Source organism: Oryctolagus cuniculus, chromosome 10 (assembly GCF_051225735.1).
Source record: "Oryctolagus cuniculus isolate XC-2025 breed Fujian yellow rabbit chromosome 10, ASM5122573v1, whole genome shotgun sequence".
Classification (NCBI taxonomy): domain Eukaryota; kingdom Metazoa; phylum Chordata; class Mammalia; order Lagomorpha; family Leporidae; genus Oryctolagus; species Oryctolagus cuniculus.
Genome location: NC_142876.1, coordinates 112,045,321 through 112,060,000, shown reverse-complemented (window position 1 = coordinate 112,060,000; position 14,680 = coordinate 112,045,321). Strand labels below are relative to the sequence as shown.

The 14,680-nt window shown below is 47.7% G+C and overlaps 1 protein-coding gene across 2 annotated transcripts in view; it reads left to right on the top strand.

Moving 5' to 3' along the window:
- RUVBL1 (RuvB like AAA ATPase 1) overlaps nucleotides 1-12,795 on the top strand; it is a 50,610-nt gene extending 37,815 nt beyond the window's left edge. For both annotated transcript variants that reach the window (XM_002713147.6, XM_089305606.1), the window contains 3 exons: nucleotides 7,004-7,106; nucleotides 11,703-11,794; nucleotides 12,403-12,795. In XM_002713147.6, coding sequence (XP_002713193.1) covers nucleotides 7,004-7,106; nucleotides 11,703-11,794; nucleotides 12,403-12,562 — 355 coding nt within the window. In that variant the 3' untranslated portion in view covers nucleotides 12,563-12,795. The remainder of the gene's footprint in view (nucleotides 1-7,003; nucleotides 7,107-11,702; nucleotides 11,795-12,402) is intronic.
- The last annotated feature ends 1,885 nt before the right edge of the window (nucleotides 12,796-14,680 follow it).

The following is a 14,680-nucleotide window of genomic DNA, read 5'->3' as shown; positions in this document are numbered from 1 at the left end:
TTCTCATTCTTATTTTTTACTAAGATCTATTTTCAGTTAGCTTTATGCACGTAATATTGACTCTTTACTAATTAAAGAATTCAGCAAATAATATGAAAAAAATAAAACTTCCTCGCCAGTCGAGATAAGGGCTGTTCATAGTCATTGCATCTCGAAGTGTCCATTTCTCTTCTATAGATTACCTTTTAGGTGCTGTGTTAGTTACCACAGATCACTAAGAACAAGTGGCATTTGTCCTTTTGGGACTGGCTTATTTTATCAACAATAACTTTATCTAGTTGCATCCATTTTGTTTCAAATGACAGGATTTCATTTTTTCTTTTTACTGCTGTGTAGTATTCTATGGTGTATATATCCCATAATTTCTTTATCCAGTCTTCAGTTGATGGACATTTGGATTGATTCCATGTTAGATATTATGAATTAAGCTGCAATAAACATGGGAGTAGAGATAATTCTTTCATATGCTGATTTCATTTCCCTTGGGTAAATTCCCAGGAGTGGGATAACTGGGTCATGTGGTAGGTCTATATTCAGATTCCTGATGTATCTTTATACTGTCTTCCACAATGATTTTTCCAGTTTACATTCCCACCAGCGGTGGATTAGGGTTCCTTTTTCCCCACATCCTTGCCAGCATGTGTTGTTTGCTGATTTCTGTATGTGAGCCATTTTAACTGGGGTGAGGTGAAACCTCATTGTGGCTTTGATTTGCACTTCCCTGACAGCTAGTGATCCTGAGCATTTTTTCATGTGTCTATTGGCCATTTGGATTTCTTCTTTTGAAAAATGCCTGTTTAAGTCCTTTGCCCATTTCTTAATTGTGTTGTTTGTTTTGTTGTTCATTTTTTTTAGAGTCTCTTTATATATTCTGGATATTAATCCTTTATCAATTGCATAGTTTGCAAATAATTTCTCCCATTCTGTTGATTACCTCTTCACTTTGTTGAATGTTTCTTTTGCAGTAGAGAAGTTCTCAATTTGATGTAATCCCATTTGTCAGTTTTGGCTTTGATTGCCTGTGCCTCTGGGCTCTTTTCTAAGAACTCTTTGCTATGCCAATGTCTTACAGTTTCCCAAATGTTCTCTGATAATTTGATGGTATTGGGTTATAGATTGAGGTCTTTAATGGATTGTGAATGCATTTTTGTGTAAGGTGTAAGGTAGGGGTCCTGCTTCATACTTCTTCATGTGGACATCCAGATTTCTCAGCACCGTTTGTTGAAGAGACTGTCTTTGCTCCAGGGATTGGTTTTAGCTCCTTTGTCAAAGATAACTTGGCTGTAGATGCATGGGTTGATTTCTGGAGTTTCTGTTCTGTTCCTTTTGATCTATTCATCTGTTTCTGTATCAGTACCAGGCTGTTGTGATTATAACTGCCTTGGAGCATATCTTGAAATCTGGTGTTGTGATGCCTCCAGCTTTATTTTTGTTGTGTAAGATTGCTTTAGCTCTTCAGGGTCTCCTTTGTTTCCATATGAATTTCAGCATCATTTTTTTCTAGATCTGAGAAAAATGTCCTTGGTATTTTGAATGGTATCTCATTGAGTCTGTAAATTACTTTCTGTAGTATGGACATCTTGATGATATTGATTCTTCCAATCCATGAACATGGAAGATTTTTCCATTTTTTTTTGTGTGTGCATTCTGTGTCTTTCTTTAATGTTTTGTAATTCTCATTATAGAGCTCTTTGATGTCCTTGGTTAAATTTATTCCAAGTTATTTATTTTTTTTTTTTTTGCAGCTATTGTGAATGAGATTGATCTTAAAAGTTCTTTCTCAGCCATGGCATTGTCTGTTAATACAAAGGCTATTGATTTTTGTGTGTTGATTTTATATCCTGCCACTTTATCAAACTTTTTTTTTTTGAGTTCTAATAGCCTGTTAGTGGAGTATTTTGGACCCCCTATATATAGCATCATGTTATCTGCAATTGGGATAGTTTGAATTTCTCCTTCCCAATTTGTATCCCTTTGATTTCTTTTTCTTGCCTAATGGCTGTGGCTAAAACTTCGAGGACTGTATTGAATAGCAGTGGTGAGAGTGGGGACCATTGTCTAGTTCTGGATATTAATGGGAATGTTTCCAACTTTTTCCCATTCAATAGGATGCTGGCCGTGGGTTTGTCATAAATTGTCTTGATTGTTTTGAGGAATGTTCCTTCTGTACCCAGTTTGCTTAGAGTTTTCATCATGGAAGGGTGTTGTATTTTATCAAATGCTTTCTCTGCATCTATTGAAATAATCATATGGTTTTGTTCTTCAGTTTGTTAATGTGATGTATCACATTGATTTGTGAATGTTGAACCATCCCTGCATACCAGGGATAAATCCCACTTGGTCCGGGTAAGTGATCCTTCTGATGGATTCGATTGGCTAGAATTTTGTTGAGGATTTTTGAGTCTATGTTCATCAGTTCTCTTTCTCTGTTGTATTTTTTTTTAGGTTTAGGAGTTAAGGTGATGCTGGCTTCATAGAAGGAGTTTGGGAGGATTCCCTTTCTTTCAATTGTTTTGAATAGCTTGAGAAGAGTTGGAGTTAGTTCTTCTTTAAATGTCTGGTAGAATTCAGCAGTGAAGCCTTCTGGTCCTGGGCTTTTATCTTCTTCCTCTTCTTCTTTTATTTTTAAAGATTTAGGCCGGCGCCACGGCTCAATAGGCTAATCCTGCGCCTTGTGGTGCCGGCACACCGGGTTCTAGTCCTGGTCGGGGCTCTGGATTCTGTCCTGTTTGCCCCTCTTCCAGGCCAGCTCTCTGCTGTGGCCAGGGAATACAGTGGAGGATGGCCCAAGTCCTTGGGCCCTGCACCCACATGGGAGACCAGAAGCATCTGGCTCCTGGCTTCGGATCAGCGCGATGTGCCGGCTGCAGCGCACCGGCCGTGGCGGCCATTGGAGGGTGAACCAACGGCAAAAAGAAAGACCTTTCTCTCTGTCTCTCTCTTTCACTGTCCACTCTGCCTGTTTAAAAAAAAAAAAAAAAAAAAAAAAAAAAAGATTTATTTATTTATTTATTTTGAAAGTCACGGTTATAGAGAGAGACGGAGAGACGGGGGAGGGAGGGAAGAGAGATCTTCCATCTGCTGGTTCACCTCCCAGATGATTGCAACGGCCAGGACTGGGCCAGGCTGAAGCCAGGAGCCAAGAGCTTCATCAAGATCTCCCCCATAGTTAGCAGGGGTCCAAACACTTGGGCCATCCTCTGCTGCGTTTCTCAGGCCTTGAGCAGGGAGCTGGATCAGAAGTGGAGCAGCCTGGACACGAATTGGCGCCCTTATGGAATGCTGGTATCATAGAGGGGCTTTACCTACTATACCACAACACCAGCCCCTCTTCTAATTGTTTGTTTATTTATTTTCATCTACTTGAAAAACAGAGCGATAGAGAGACAAAGACAGAGACAGAGATCTTTCCTCTGCTGGTTCACTGTCCAAGTGCCCAAAGTGGACAGGCTAAAGCCAGGAGCCTGGAACTCCATCCAGGTCTTCCACGTGGGTGGCAGGGGCCCAGGCACATGAGCTGTCATCTGCTGCCTCCCAGGATGCATCAGCAGGAAGATGGATCAGAAGCTGAGTAGCCCATGCTCGGGTCAGGCATTTTGGTATGGGATTTGGATGCTACAAGCAGTGGCTTAACCCACTGTGCTGTAACACCTGTCTACCCCAAATTTTTCTTGATTTCTGAAAATGCATAGCAGTCCTCAGTAGCCTTCCAGTAGACTTTTTTGGTAAATTCTTGGTTTTATGGATTCAAAACTATAAGAAATTTTCTTAATGTATTCCTATAAAATCTTTTTTTTTTTTTTAAAGATTTATTTATTTATTTGAAAGGCAGAGTTACAGAGAGAGACAGAGAGAGAGAGAACTCTTCCATCTGCTGGTTCACTCCCAAAATGGCCACAACAGGCCAGAGCTGGGCTGATCTGAAGCCAAGAGCCAGAAGCTTCTTCCAGTTCTCCCACGTGGGTGCAGGGCCCCAAGGACTTCGGCCGTCTTCCACTGCTTTCCCAGGCCATAGCAGAGAGCTGGTTTGGAAGTAGAGCAGCTGGGACTAGAACCGATGCCTGTATGGGATGCTGGCACTGCAGGCAGTGGCTTTACCTGCTATGCCATAGAGCCAGCCCCAAACCTGTTCTTGAGGTAGACTACTTCATTTTCCCTAACTCTTTTGTTGTTAAATTTTTTATATTTTTTATCATGTCTCAAGTGAAGATGATTTATTATAGTGTTGTAGGATTTTGGATGTTTTTGTCCTTGGGATATTTTAATATGACAAAATAGAGATTTTAAGATTTCTTCTGAATTCCCAATAAGTCTTAAAAAAAGAAAAAACTTACAGCCTGAGTGGAATCAAGTAACTAAAGGATTAATGTACTTTTTAAAGGTGATTTTGCTTAACATGAAGCTTGTAAGCATATCAAATACTGGTATTTGGAGTGGTAGAATTTAATCTTTATAATTCTTCCTTGTTAATATTTTTAAAAATGTTTACTGCTGGATTAGTAAAGTTAACTTTATATTTGTACTTACTATTAGCATGGTTTCCTATTTTTTTTTTAAGGTATATTTATTATTTGAAAGGTAGAGTTAGAGAGAGAGGGGGAGAGATATCTTTCATGTGCTGTTTCACTCCCTAATGGCCAAAGCCAAGAGCCTGGTACTCCTTCTGAGTCTTCCATGTGGGTGCAGGGGCCTAAATACTTGGGCTATCGTCTGCTCCTTCCCCAGGGGCATTGGCATTAAGCTGGATCGGAAGTGGAGTATCTAGGATTTGAACTAGCGCCCATATGGGATGCCAGCATTATAGACACTGACTTAATCCCTATTTATTTTGAAAGATCTAAACTTTTATTTTATGTTACATGTACCAATGATTGATCAACATAGCATTTTTAAAGAACTTATATTGTGGTAAAATGAGTATAACATAAAATGTGATATTTAACCATTTTTAAGTATACAATTCATTGGCATTAATTACATTTGCAATGTTGTACAGCTGTCATCTCCATTTCCAAAATTTTTTCGTCTCCTCACAACCAGAAACTCTGTGACCGATAAGCGTTAACTTCCATCTCCCTCTTCTCTAGATCCTGGTAACTTCTGGTCTGCTGCCTGTGTCTGGATTTGCCAACCATAGATATTCCTGTAGTAGAATCAAATAGCGTCTGGCCTTTTAAGTCTAGTTACTTAGCATGTTGTCAAGGTTCATGCTTTGCCTATTATGTATTTTATTAGCATTTTGTACTAATGTACATTTATATTTCAGCTCAGGATAGGATTTCAACAGGGTTTTTTTTGTTTGTTTGTTTTTACTAAAGTTACAGTTTTAGAATGTTACTTGTATTTGGAACCAAATCTTGTGACATTAGCAACGAAGTCCAGTGGTTTGCCTTGTTGTTGTGATTAGCTGTGCCCAAGGCTCTGCATCTTGAGTAAGTTTAGGAATGCCAGAAATGACCCTGACAGATCTCTTGCCCCTGTGATTCCCAAAAGCTAAGGTGGGAGTGCACAGCACGCTGGGCGTTCCTCACTGTCACTGCACCCTGGTCTGTGCGCCACCAGTGGCAGCCCACCACCCGTCCTTCAGGCATTTGGTGCTTGGTGTCAGGTGGGTTGGCAAGGCTCCGCTCCTTTGCTGTTTGTCCTGTGACTTGGCTAAGAGTTCTGGAGAAAAATAAGCAGAAGATGAGACTGAACAGCTTTCAAGGAGAAGTAAAATAAAGGATATGTGAGAAAGCATTCAGATGCCTCATTAGTAATCAGAGGAATGCAGATTCGAGCATGTTACCTTTCTGTATTTTTCTAAACAATTAGAATAGCAAAATATTGGGCTGGCGCCATAGCTTATTTGATTAGCCCTCTGCCTCCAGCGCTGGCATCCCCTATGGGTGCTGGGTTCTAGTCCTGGTTGCTGCTCTTGCAGTCCAGCTCTCTGCTGTGGCCTGGGAGGGCAGTGGAGGATGGCCCAAGTGCTTGGGCCCCTGCACTCGCATGGGAGACCAGGAAGAGGCACCTGGCTCCTGGCTTTGGATCGGCGCAGCGCCGGCCGCAGCGGCCATTGGGGGTGAACCAATGGAAGGAAGATCTTTGTCTCTCTCTCTCACTGTCTAACTCTACATGTCAAATAAATTTTAAAAAAATAAAAAAATAGCAAAATATTTGAGAATTTGTGGTGCTGTGAGATTAGATCATCCTAGTATAGCTGTGTAAATTAGGACATTCACTCAAATAGGTAGTCATTGAAGAAGGCACTCCACTAGTTGCTGAGGGAATGTTCATGACTGCATAGATTATAGAAACATGAGGGATAGTAACAGCAACAGTTGAAAACTCACTGAATGCTCAGTAGTTTGGATTAATTTAGAATATTTGGTACATTTTAAGTAAATGTTAAACATTAAGATAAATAACATGAATAAAAGCAAAAAAAGTGAACATTTGTATAATGCATAGAAATGTGTATATCAAAGTTTGACAGATATCTAGATTGTTTTTTAGTTTGATTTCACGTAACCTTTTTTTCTCTGAGGTTTCACATGGTAATTATCAAATTACTAAGAATGAAATTGGTTATGTGTTTGAGACGCACAAATCTCCTGTCTGCTGGCTTATTCCTCAGATGTCCATAATGACTGGGGCTGGGCCAAAACCAGGGCTGGGCACTCAATCCAGATTATGTGACATTAGTGGCAGGGACTCAGCTACCTGCGTCATCACTTGCTGCCTCCCAGGGTGTGCATTAGCAGGAAGCTGGGGTTGGGAGTGGAGCCAGGATGGGAGCACAGGCACTCGGATACAGGATGTGGTGGCCCAGCCGGCAGCGTAACTGCTAGGGCAAATGCCTGCCCCAGGTAGGTTGTTCTGTGAGGCCACCTGAGTGTTCGTGCTGTGTTCTCTGAGGACACTAACTGCTCTGTGGTTGTGAGTGCCGTGGCCTGCGTGTCCCTGTCCTCTTTTCCGTCTGAGCGAAGCTGAGTGATGGCGTTGGTGTTGGCTGTTGCAGAGGCACCGAGGACATTACCTCTCCTCACGGCATCCCTCTCGACCTCCTGGACCGAGTGATGATCATCCGCACCATGCTGTACACCCCGCAGGAGATGAAGCAGGTGAGCCTCCCCTCCCTCCCGCTCCCTTCTCCCGTTGTTGCTGGGTTCACCGAGGGCCTTGTAGGCAGATCCCATGGACTGGACCACCCCACTGCTTAGCAGCTGCCCCTGGGCAAATCCTGGGGCTCCTGAGTCTGAAAGAGGAGTTGAGCTGCGTAGGTGTTGCTTCAAGTGTCCCAGCATCAGCTCCCTGTGTCATGGTTGTTTCCCCTTCTACAAGTTCCCGCAGTAAGCTTTAGGAACAGGATAATGAGAAAGTGGACTCGATGACACCATTAGGGAGGCCATCAGGCTTAAAAAGAGGCGGAAATAAATGTCATTTCATGAAAATGAAAGCCTTTTGGTACCCAGGGTAGACCCTGCCTGTTGCTTTTTCTGCTCAGGGGATAAGGTGAGGCGCTTGGGCCTGCAGAACCACCAGCAGGCCAGCCCTGGGGGAGTGTGAACACAGCTCCCTGCCCTGGGGGAGTGTGAACACAGCTCCCTGCCCTGGGGGAGTGTGAACACAGCTCCCTGCCCTGGGGGAGTGTGAACACAGCTCCCTGCCCTGGGGGAGTGTGAACACAGCTCCCTGCCCTGGGGGAGTGTGAACACAGCTCCCTGGCCTGCAGGGACCAGCACTTGCGGCCTACCAGAGCCTGTGTGCTGTGAGCAGTGCAAGTAGTGCTGGCCTCTTGGGGACTTTGGCCTGTGGCTTTGCTGCAGAGTTCTTGAGGACTGCTACCAAGTCCACAGCAGTGATGGGGAGTGATGTCACACAGCTGAGAAGAGCACCTGGAGGTAGAACTAATGAAGTGGGCTCTGGAGGCTTCCGTGAAGTACACCTGCAAGCAGCCAGCTCAGGACCTGCCACGTAGTGCATGCAGAGGTCCACAGGAGCAATGGCGTGAGGCTTGGCTGGAAGGAAGAGCGGCGTGTATGAGGCTGGGCCAATCCCAAGGGCACAGTCCCAGATATCCTGCAGGGATTGGCTTCTTGCTTGACTTGGAGCTTGTGCGCCAACTGCGCATGAGCATTGCCTAGCACTCTGCACTTACCATTGCTAGTCCCCTGCCTCTGTTTCCAGGTAGTTGTTACCATCACTGCCTAGTTTAATTTTTATGGCAGGGTCATAAGCAAGTCCAGGATGCAGACGAGGCTGTGCCCTGTGGAGTCCAGGGCATCCGCTCAGTGGTGGGCCAGGCCCTGGTTTGCCGTCCTGTTGTGGCGGATGTGCTGTGCCCTTTGCTCTGCCTGCCCTTGCCGCGAGGTGGTGTCTTCCTGGGACTGTTTATGAGCCAGGGCCATGCCGATGCGTGGGTGCACTCTGCCTGCACCCTCCCTGCTCGCAGAGCACAGCATTCTTGATGGGCACAATGCTGGTGCCGAGCCCATGGGCATGCCTGCTGGTGTGATTGCATTTGATCTCTTGGAACCTGGAAGGTGGGAGAACTATTACCATCTTCACTCTTGGAGGATACTGAGACTTAGGCTCGCTGATTTGCCCAAGCTTATCATGCTAGTCACTAGCTAGTGGGTGACAGGACAGGCTGGAATCCAGACTGACTTTTTTTTTTTTTTTAAAGATTATTTATTTGAGGTAGAGTTACAGAGAGAGAGAGAGAGAGAGAGGTCTTCCATCCTCTGGTTATTCCCCAAATGGCTACAATGGCTGGAGCTGGGCCAATCTGAAGCCAGGAGCCTGGAGCTTCTTCCAGGTCTCTCATGTGGGTGCAGGGGCCCAAGCACTTGGACCATCTTCTGCTAGATGTTAGCAGGCCATAGCAGAGAGCTGGATTAGAAGAGAGCATCCATGACACAAACTGGCACCCATATGGGATGCCGCACTTCAGGTAGAGGCTTAGCATACTACACCTCAAAGCTGGCCAGTAGGCCATCTGATTCTAAGACTATGCTAAACACAAACCTCTCTCCTCCTAGAAATATCTCAAATGGGTGTAGCTTCCTTTGGGTAGTTTGTGAGTAGAATCTTCCCTTTGAAGCTGTCAGGGCCTCTCCTGAGTCTAGCCCTCACCTGGGCCTGCCAGCATTCTTAGGACAGCACCCAAAAGGGCCGTGCATACAACGAGTGAGTCAGCATGGACAGAATACCGAAGCAGTTATAGTTCATCACAACAATTGCATATATGATTTAGGACATGGTACTGATGGCTGAGGGTCACCTGCTGTTGGTTGAATGCCAGACTGAAGCCAAGACATTCATGGAATAGAAGCAGAAGCAAAACAAAGGGCTCCAAGTGGTTATTGGAAACCATCCCCATCCTTATTGCTACCATGAGGCATCTACTATCTGGGACCAAAACACCCATGAAAGGCAACGTGGCTGTGGCCAGGGCCAGGTACCCTTGGAACACTTGTTGACTTCCGTTTGCCTGCTGAATGGCTGGGGTAGTTTGGTGCACTTCTCTGGGCCTCTGCCGCTCCTCTGTTCCTTTGAGAGACTGTCGTGGGACTGTGTGAGAGTGGCAGGAGCGCACCGCTCACCATCCCTTCCACTGCACTGAAAGCTTTGTGTGCTTCACGGACACCCTCTGGAGTCCTTCACAACAGCTTTGCAGTAACCACAGCTGGAGGCTCAAGGAACGAGGGTTCCATGATCCTGCAGAGAGAAAGAGCGTGGAACCCACACTTGCAGCCAGGTGACCCTGGCTGCCCCCATTTGACTCCAGCGCCTTCAGTGAGTTCTCCTGGAATGTTCTGCACAGTAGCTCCAATGGCAGCCAGCTCCGCTGACTCCATCTTGGCCCATCCAGGACAGCCTCCTCTTGGGTTTTCCCTTGGCTTAGCAGAGGACGGACTGACTACTGGGACTCGCAGGACTTTGTTCTTGCTGGCCAAGGGATAACCTCGACATTTTGACTGCAGCCTGGGGTAGGGTTTTAAACAAACGAACTCAGAGTAACTTGTGGACTCTGCCACCAATGCCGACACTCTCATAAACTATCCCTGAAGGTTATTAAATGATTAAAGATCTCATTTATGAGCTGTCCATTTTCCAGCAGTCTGAGACAGCGCTCCTGTGATTGCTCTGGCCTGCTCTAGAGAGAGAGAGAGAGCGAGCGAGCGAGCAGTGTCCCTGATGTCCCAAAGCTGAGCCTCGGGTTCCGTGCAGCCCACTCCAGGGAAGACTCTAGGCCGCCTCTCTGGTCTGGCCAGGCTCCGGGCTCAGGGTCTGCATCTCCGGGGTTTCAGCAGTTCCCCAGAAGAGGTGCTTGGCGGCCCCTGGAGCGTTCCTCAGTCTGCGGGCGTCAGCAAGAAGCCCTTTTACATGGAAGCTGTGTTCCCGGGGCGGGGGCAGCAGTCACCTCACTGTAGCTGCTTCTGGCTTTGGACTTCAGGCAGTGCAGCCCCTTCCATCCAGCTACGATTCTTCCAGCAGAGCTCATACCCTGGCCTCCTACTGAGGAGTTGCCGTGGCCTGTGCACTGTTTATGAAATGTGTGAACAAGTTGCCAATATTTAGAAAGCAGGACACTTGACACAGAAATCTAAGCTCCCAGCCTGTTTTGACAGAAGGGAAGACATTGCTAGCAGCACCTTATGGCTGTGGGGGTGGAGTGCAGGGACTGCCTCCCTGGGTGGCATCTGGCCTGTCCACTCACTTCACCCCATCAGGCCTGCTGGGCTTGATAGGACCTTTCCCATCTGTGACCCACAGGCGAGGCTGGCCCTGGCCAGGGTCCTCACAGATGACGACAGAATGCCCGTCCTGCCTTGGGGTCCCAGCCTGGAGACGACAGGCCAGCCTCGATCAGGACTGCCCCGGTGAACCTCTGCCTCTCCTTCCCCTCCTCCAGGACAGTAGCTGAGACTCAGTCTTTCCAGTTCCTGTGCCTCTACCCTGGGGGTGTTTTTATGGCTTTAATTTAAACAAGGGCTTCTTGATATCTTGTTTACGAAGCTGCCAAAGTGAAAAATTCCTGTATTATATGAGGCTCGAAGTCCTCGAGTTATCTCAGCTGCACAACACACAACATCATTATCCTGCTGCCCCTTATCACTCAGCGCTGGTGCGCCTGCAGGATCCCGGTGCCACTGTGTCACATTGTCCCCGCCGCTAGCCTGCTTCCTCCTCCGACTTCACCCAGATCTTCCGCTGCAACACGCGTCAGCTTCTTCTTGATAGATTAGATATCTCCTGGTGATGTTATGAGGCCTGGTAAATCTTAAAAGTAACTTTTTTGATTTATTTAACCAGTGTATTTATCAAGCAAATAAGAAGTGTCTCTTCTCGCCTGAGTGCTCGTAGGTAGTGGTGCCCAAGCTGGGGAGGAAGGTGGAGCCCTTGAGGGAGCCCAGGGCAGTTTGGAAGAGGCCTGGGCTGTCTGCTGGGACAGCGCAGAGATGGCGGGGGCAGGCAGGAGCCATCCTCTGGAAGGACACAACGCCCTGCCAGGGCGCCTTGCGTGCAGGCTGTGGTGTGTTACATGCTGCCTGGTGGGGGCGGGGGTGGGCAAGGCCGGCAGTATGGGGCCTGCAGGATGAGAAACACCCATCAAGGTTGTTATTGAAGCACTTTATCATTGGACACCTGAGGTTGGTCACTGGACACTTGAGGTTGCTCACTGTTGGTATGGTTTCTTTCTCTCATAAAAGATCATTAAAATCCGAGCCCAGACAGAGGGAATCAACATCAGTGAGGAGGCACTGAACCACCTGGGGGAGATCGGTACCAAGACCACTCTGAGGTGAGCCAGCAGCCCTGGCAGTGCTGGGGCCTTCCCAGGGTCGGGCTGAATCTGCTTGTCCCGCTGTGCCTGTCCCTTCTTCGGGGCCCTGCAGTTGGAGTGCAGAGTATCTGGATGGCAGCTCTAAGCAAGCTGCAGCGACAACTGAAATCCCCTTCGGGAGATCCTGTACCAGTCCCCTTGGTGGAGGAGACGGACAGAGGGCAGGCCCGAGGCAGGCAGCTTTCACCGACGATCACTGAATTTTCGGGCCTTGGGTGGGGCACATACTTCCACTTGGCTGTGTGGTAATTTCCCTGCCATGTTAAATACCCCATTGGTACTTGGCATTACCTGCCGGGCACCTGTATACATCTGAGTTTGTAGTCCCTCTCAGATGGCAGTGGAGTTACCTCCTCTCAGAACTTGTAGATGGTGAGAAAGAGGTGGAGAGTCGCACATGCCACGTTGGTGGTTTCTGGCCCCTCTCGTGGGCCGTGACTGCAGCTCTCTGTCTGCTGTGTCCATGACCAATAGTACAAGCCTAGGGTCCGTGCTGCCTGCTGATGGGGGGAGGGGCTCCTTTCTGTGGCCCCAGTGTCACTCCTGTCGCTCCTGTGTCCGTCCAGGTACTCAGTGCAGCTGCTGACCCCGGCCAACTTACTGGCCAAAATCAATGGGAAGGACAGCATCGAGAAGGAGCACGTCGAGGAGATCAGTGAGCTTTTCTATGACGCTAAGTCCTCGGCCAAAATCCTGGCTGACCAGCAGGACAAGTACATGAAGTGACGTGGCCACGGCGCTCTCCGAGCCGAGGCTCCCAGGCCTTCCCTGGCCTGGGCAGGGCCTGTGGGCAGGAGCGCAGCCTGTCCCCACCCACGTGTGCTCGCAGTGTTACCAGTTCAGCGTGGAAAGCATTTCATTTTAAATTATCAAAACTTTCCCTGGGGTTGCTCTGAAGGAGCCCTCTGCACTCCCCTCCCCTCATGTTTTCTAATAAATCCTTATAGTTATTTTCGTGACATCTCTCTCTCTTTAAATTAAAAATAAGAAAAAAAAACCCTTTATTTCAGAATAGTTCTAGGTGTACAGTTTGGTTATTGTTAACACCTTACAGCAGTATGACATGTCACAGTGAATGACGTATTGCCATCTTCTCCACTTTACCTGACGTCCTTTTTCTGTCCCAGGACCCCATTGGGGACACCACGTTATGTTTAGCCATCTCCTGAAGGGCTTCTTGGCTGTGACAGTTTCAGACTTTCCTTCTTTTTGATGACCTTGACAGTTGTGAGAAGGACCAGCCAGGATTTCTATCAGATGTGACTTAGTTGGGGTTTGTATGTTTTCCCCATGGTTAGACTGGGTTGTAGTTCTGGGAGGAAGACCCCAGAGATAATGTACCCTTCTCCTTGCATCCCGTCAGGGCACATGCTGTCAGCGTGCCCTATCACTGGTGATGTTGACCTTGGCCACCTGGCTGAGGTCGTACTGGTCAGGTTTCCTGGTTCTGTGCTGTGCTGTTCAGAAGAAAGCTACCAGCTGCTCTTCCTCCCTGGGAGCTGAGGATTTGCCTAAACTAATTGGAAGTCTTATGCACAGGCGATGGTCTCGTCTTTCCTATGCCATTTATCAGTGTGGATGAGTGAATATTTGTTGGTTATTAATAGTACTTATTTTGTTGCTTAAACTTGTCCAGCTTTGGCCATTGCAGGCTCTTTCTGCTGGCTTGTTCCCTTCCACAAGTTCCTCAATCAGTGACCGCGTCTCTAGGTAAACTAGGCTTGTCAGCCTTGTGGGGCAAAGCAGCGTTGTTCTCCGTGAGTGATGTCCCTTGCAGGCTTGCAAGCAGACAGCAGGCAGCAGGAGCTGTTACTGCTGGAGATTCCCCAGCCCCTGCAGGGGCCAGAGTGGATCTCCCATGGCCTGGCCTGAGAGAGTTCCCAGCATGGTGGAGCGGGTAACAATGGGACCTTCTGAAGTCAGGGCTGTGTTGTGGCCTGGCCTGCCTGCCTGCCTGCCTGCCTGTGTTCTTGGTTCCCAACGCAAGCCATGTTAGAAGAACTGTACTTAGTGTGTGCTGGGGACCGTGCTAGAGCTTTCCATTTCATTTTGTCCCCACAGCGGCTCTCTGAGATTGGCATGGGTGTCTTAGCCCACTTTCCTAATGAGGAAGATGACGTGCAAGTCAAGTCCATTGCCCAGCTAGTAAGAGGTGGAACCAGGGTTTGAAGCGAGACTGTAAACAGCTCCCAGGGCTGCAGCGCCTCCTTCAGTATGTAGAGTTGTCCAGTCGTTGGTCGCTGTGGCCTTCAAGATCTGGTCTCCGCACCAGGCAGGCGAGGCAAGCAGGGACATGTGTGAGGAAAACGACCTTTCGGTCATATCCAGAGGACAGGAACCAGCCTGCTTTCCCAACTGAGCCTCTCACTTTGGCCCACACCCTTCACAGGAGATGCGTAGGATGGGAGCAGCGGTGACATCAAGTTGCGGGGGGGGCGTCCTCCTCAGCTCTCAGGGCCACCCTGATATCCAGAGCAGCCTGGTGAGGAAGGGTGGGCTAATCTCCCTCCCCTGGCCGCAGCCCCCGGATTCCTGTTCCTTGGGGGTCCTGTCTGAGGCGGGCCCAGGGATGGCCCAGCTTGTTCGTCTGCTCCGAAGTGAGGGAGATGGTTCTGGATAGGTAGGAAGGTTGGGTTATTTTAATTTTCCTCCTGTTTTTTTCCAGCAAGGCCTGAGATTATTACATTAATCTTCCAGGCGAAGTTTTTACGACCAATCCCTCGCCGACTATGAGAAGTTTCTCCATCCATTACCACGAGGGAAACAGACCCTGGTGGGAGGAAAATATTTGTTACATCTTATCAGGCTGACACGCAATCTAACAACAATTACAGCAGCCCCATT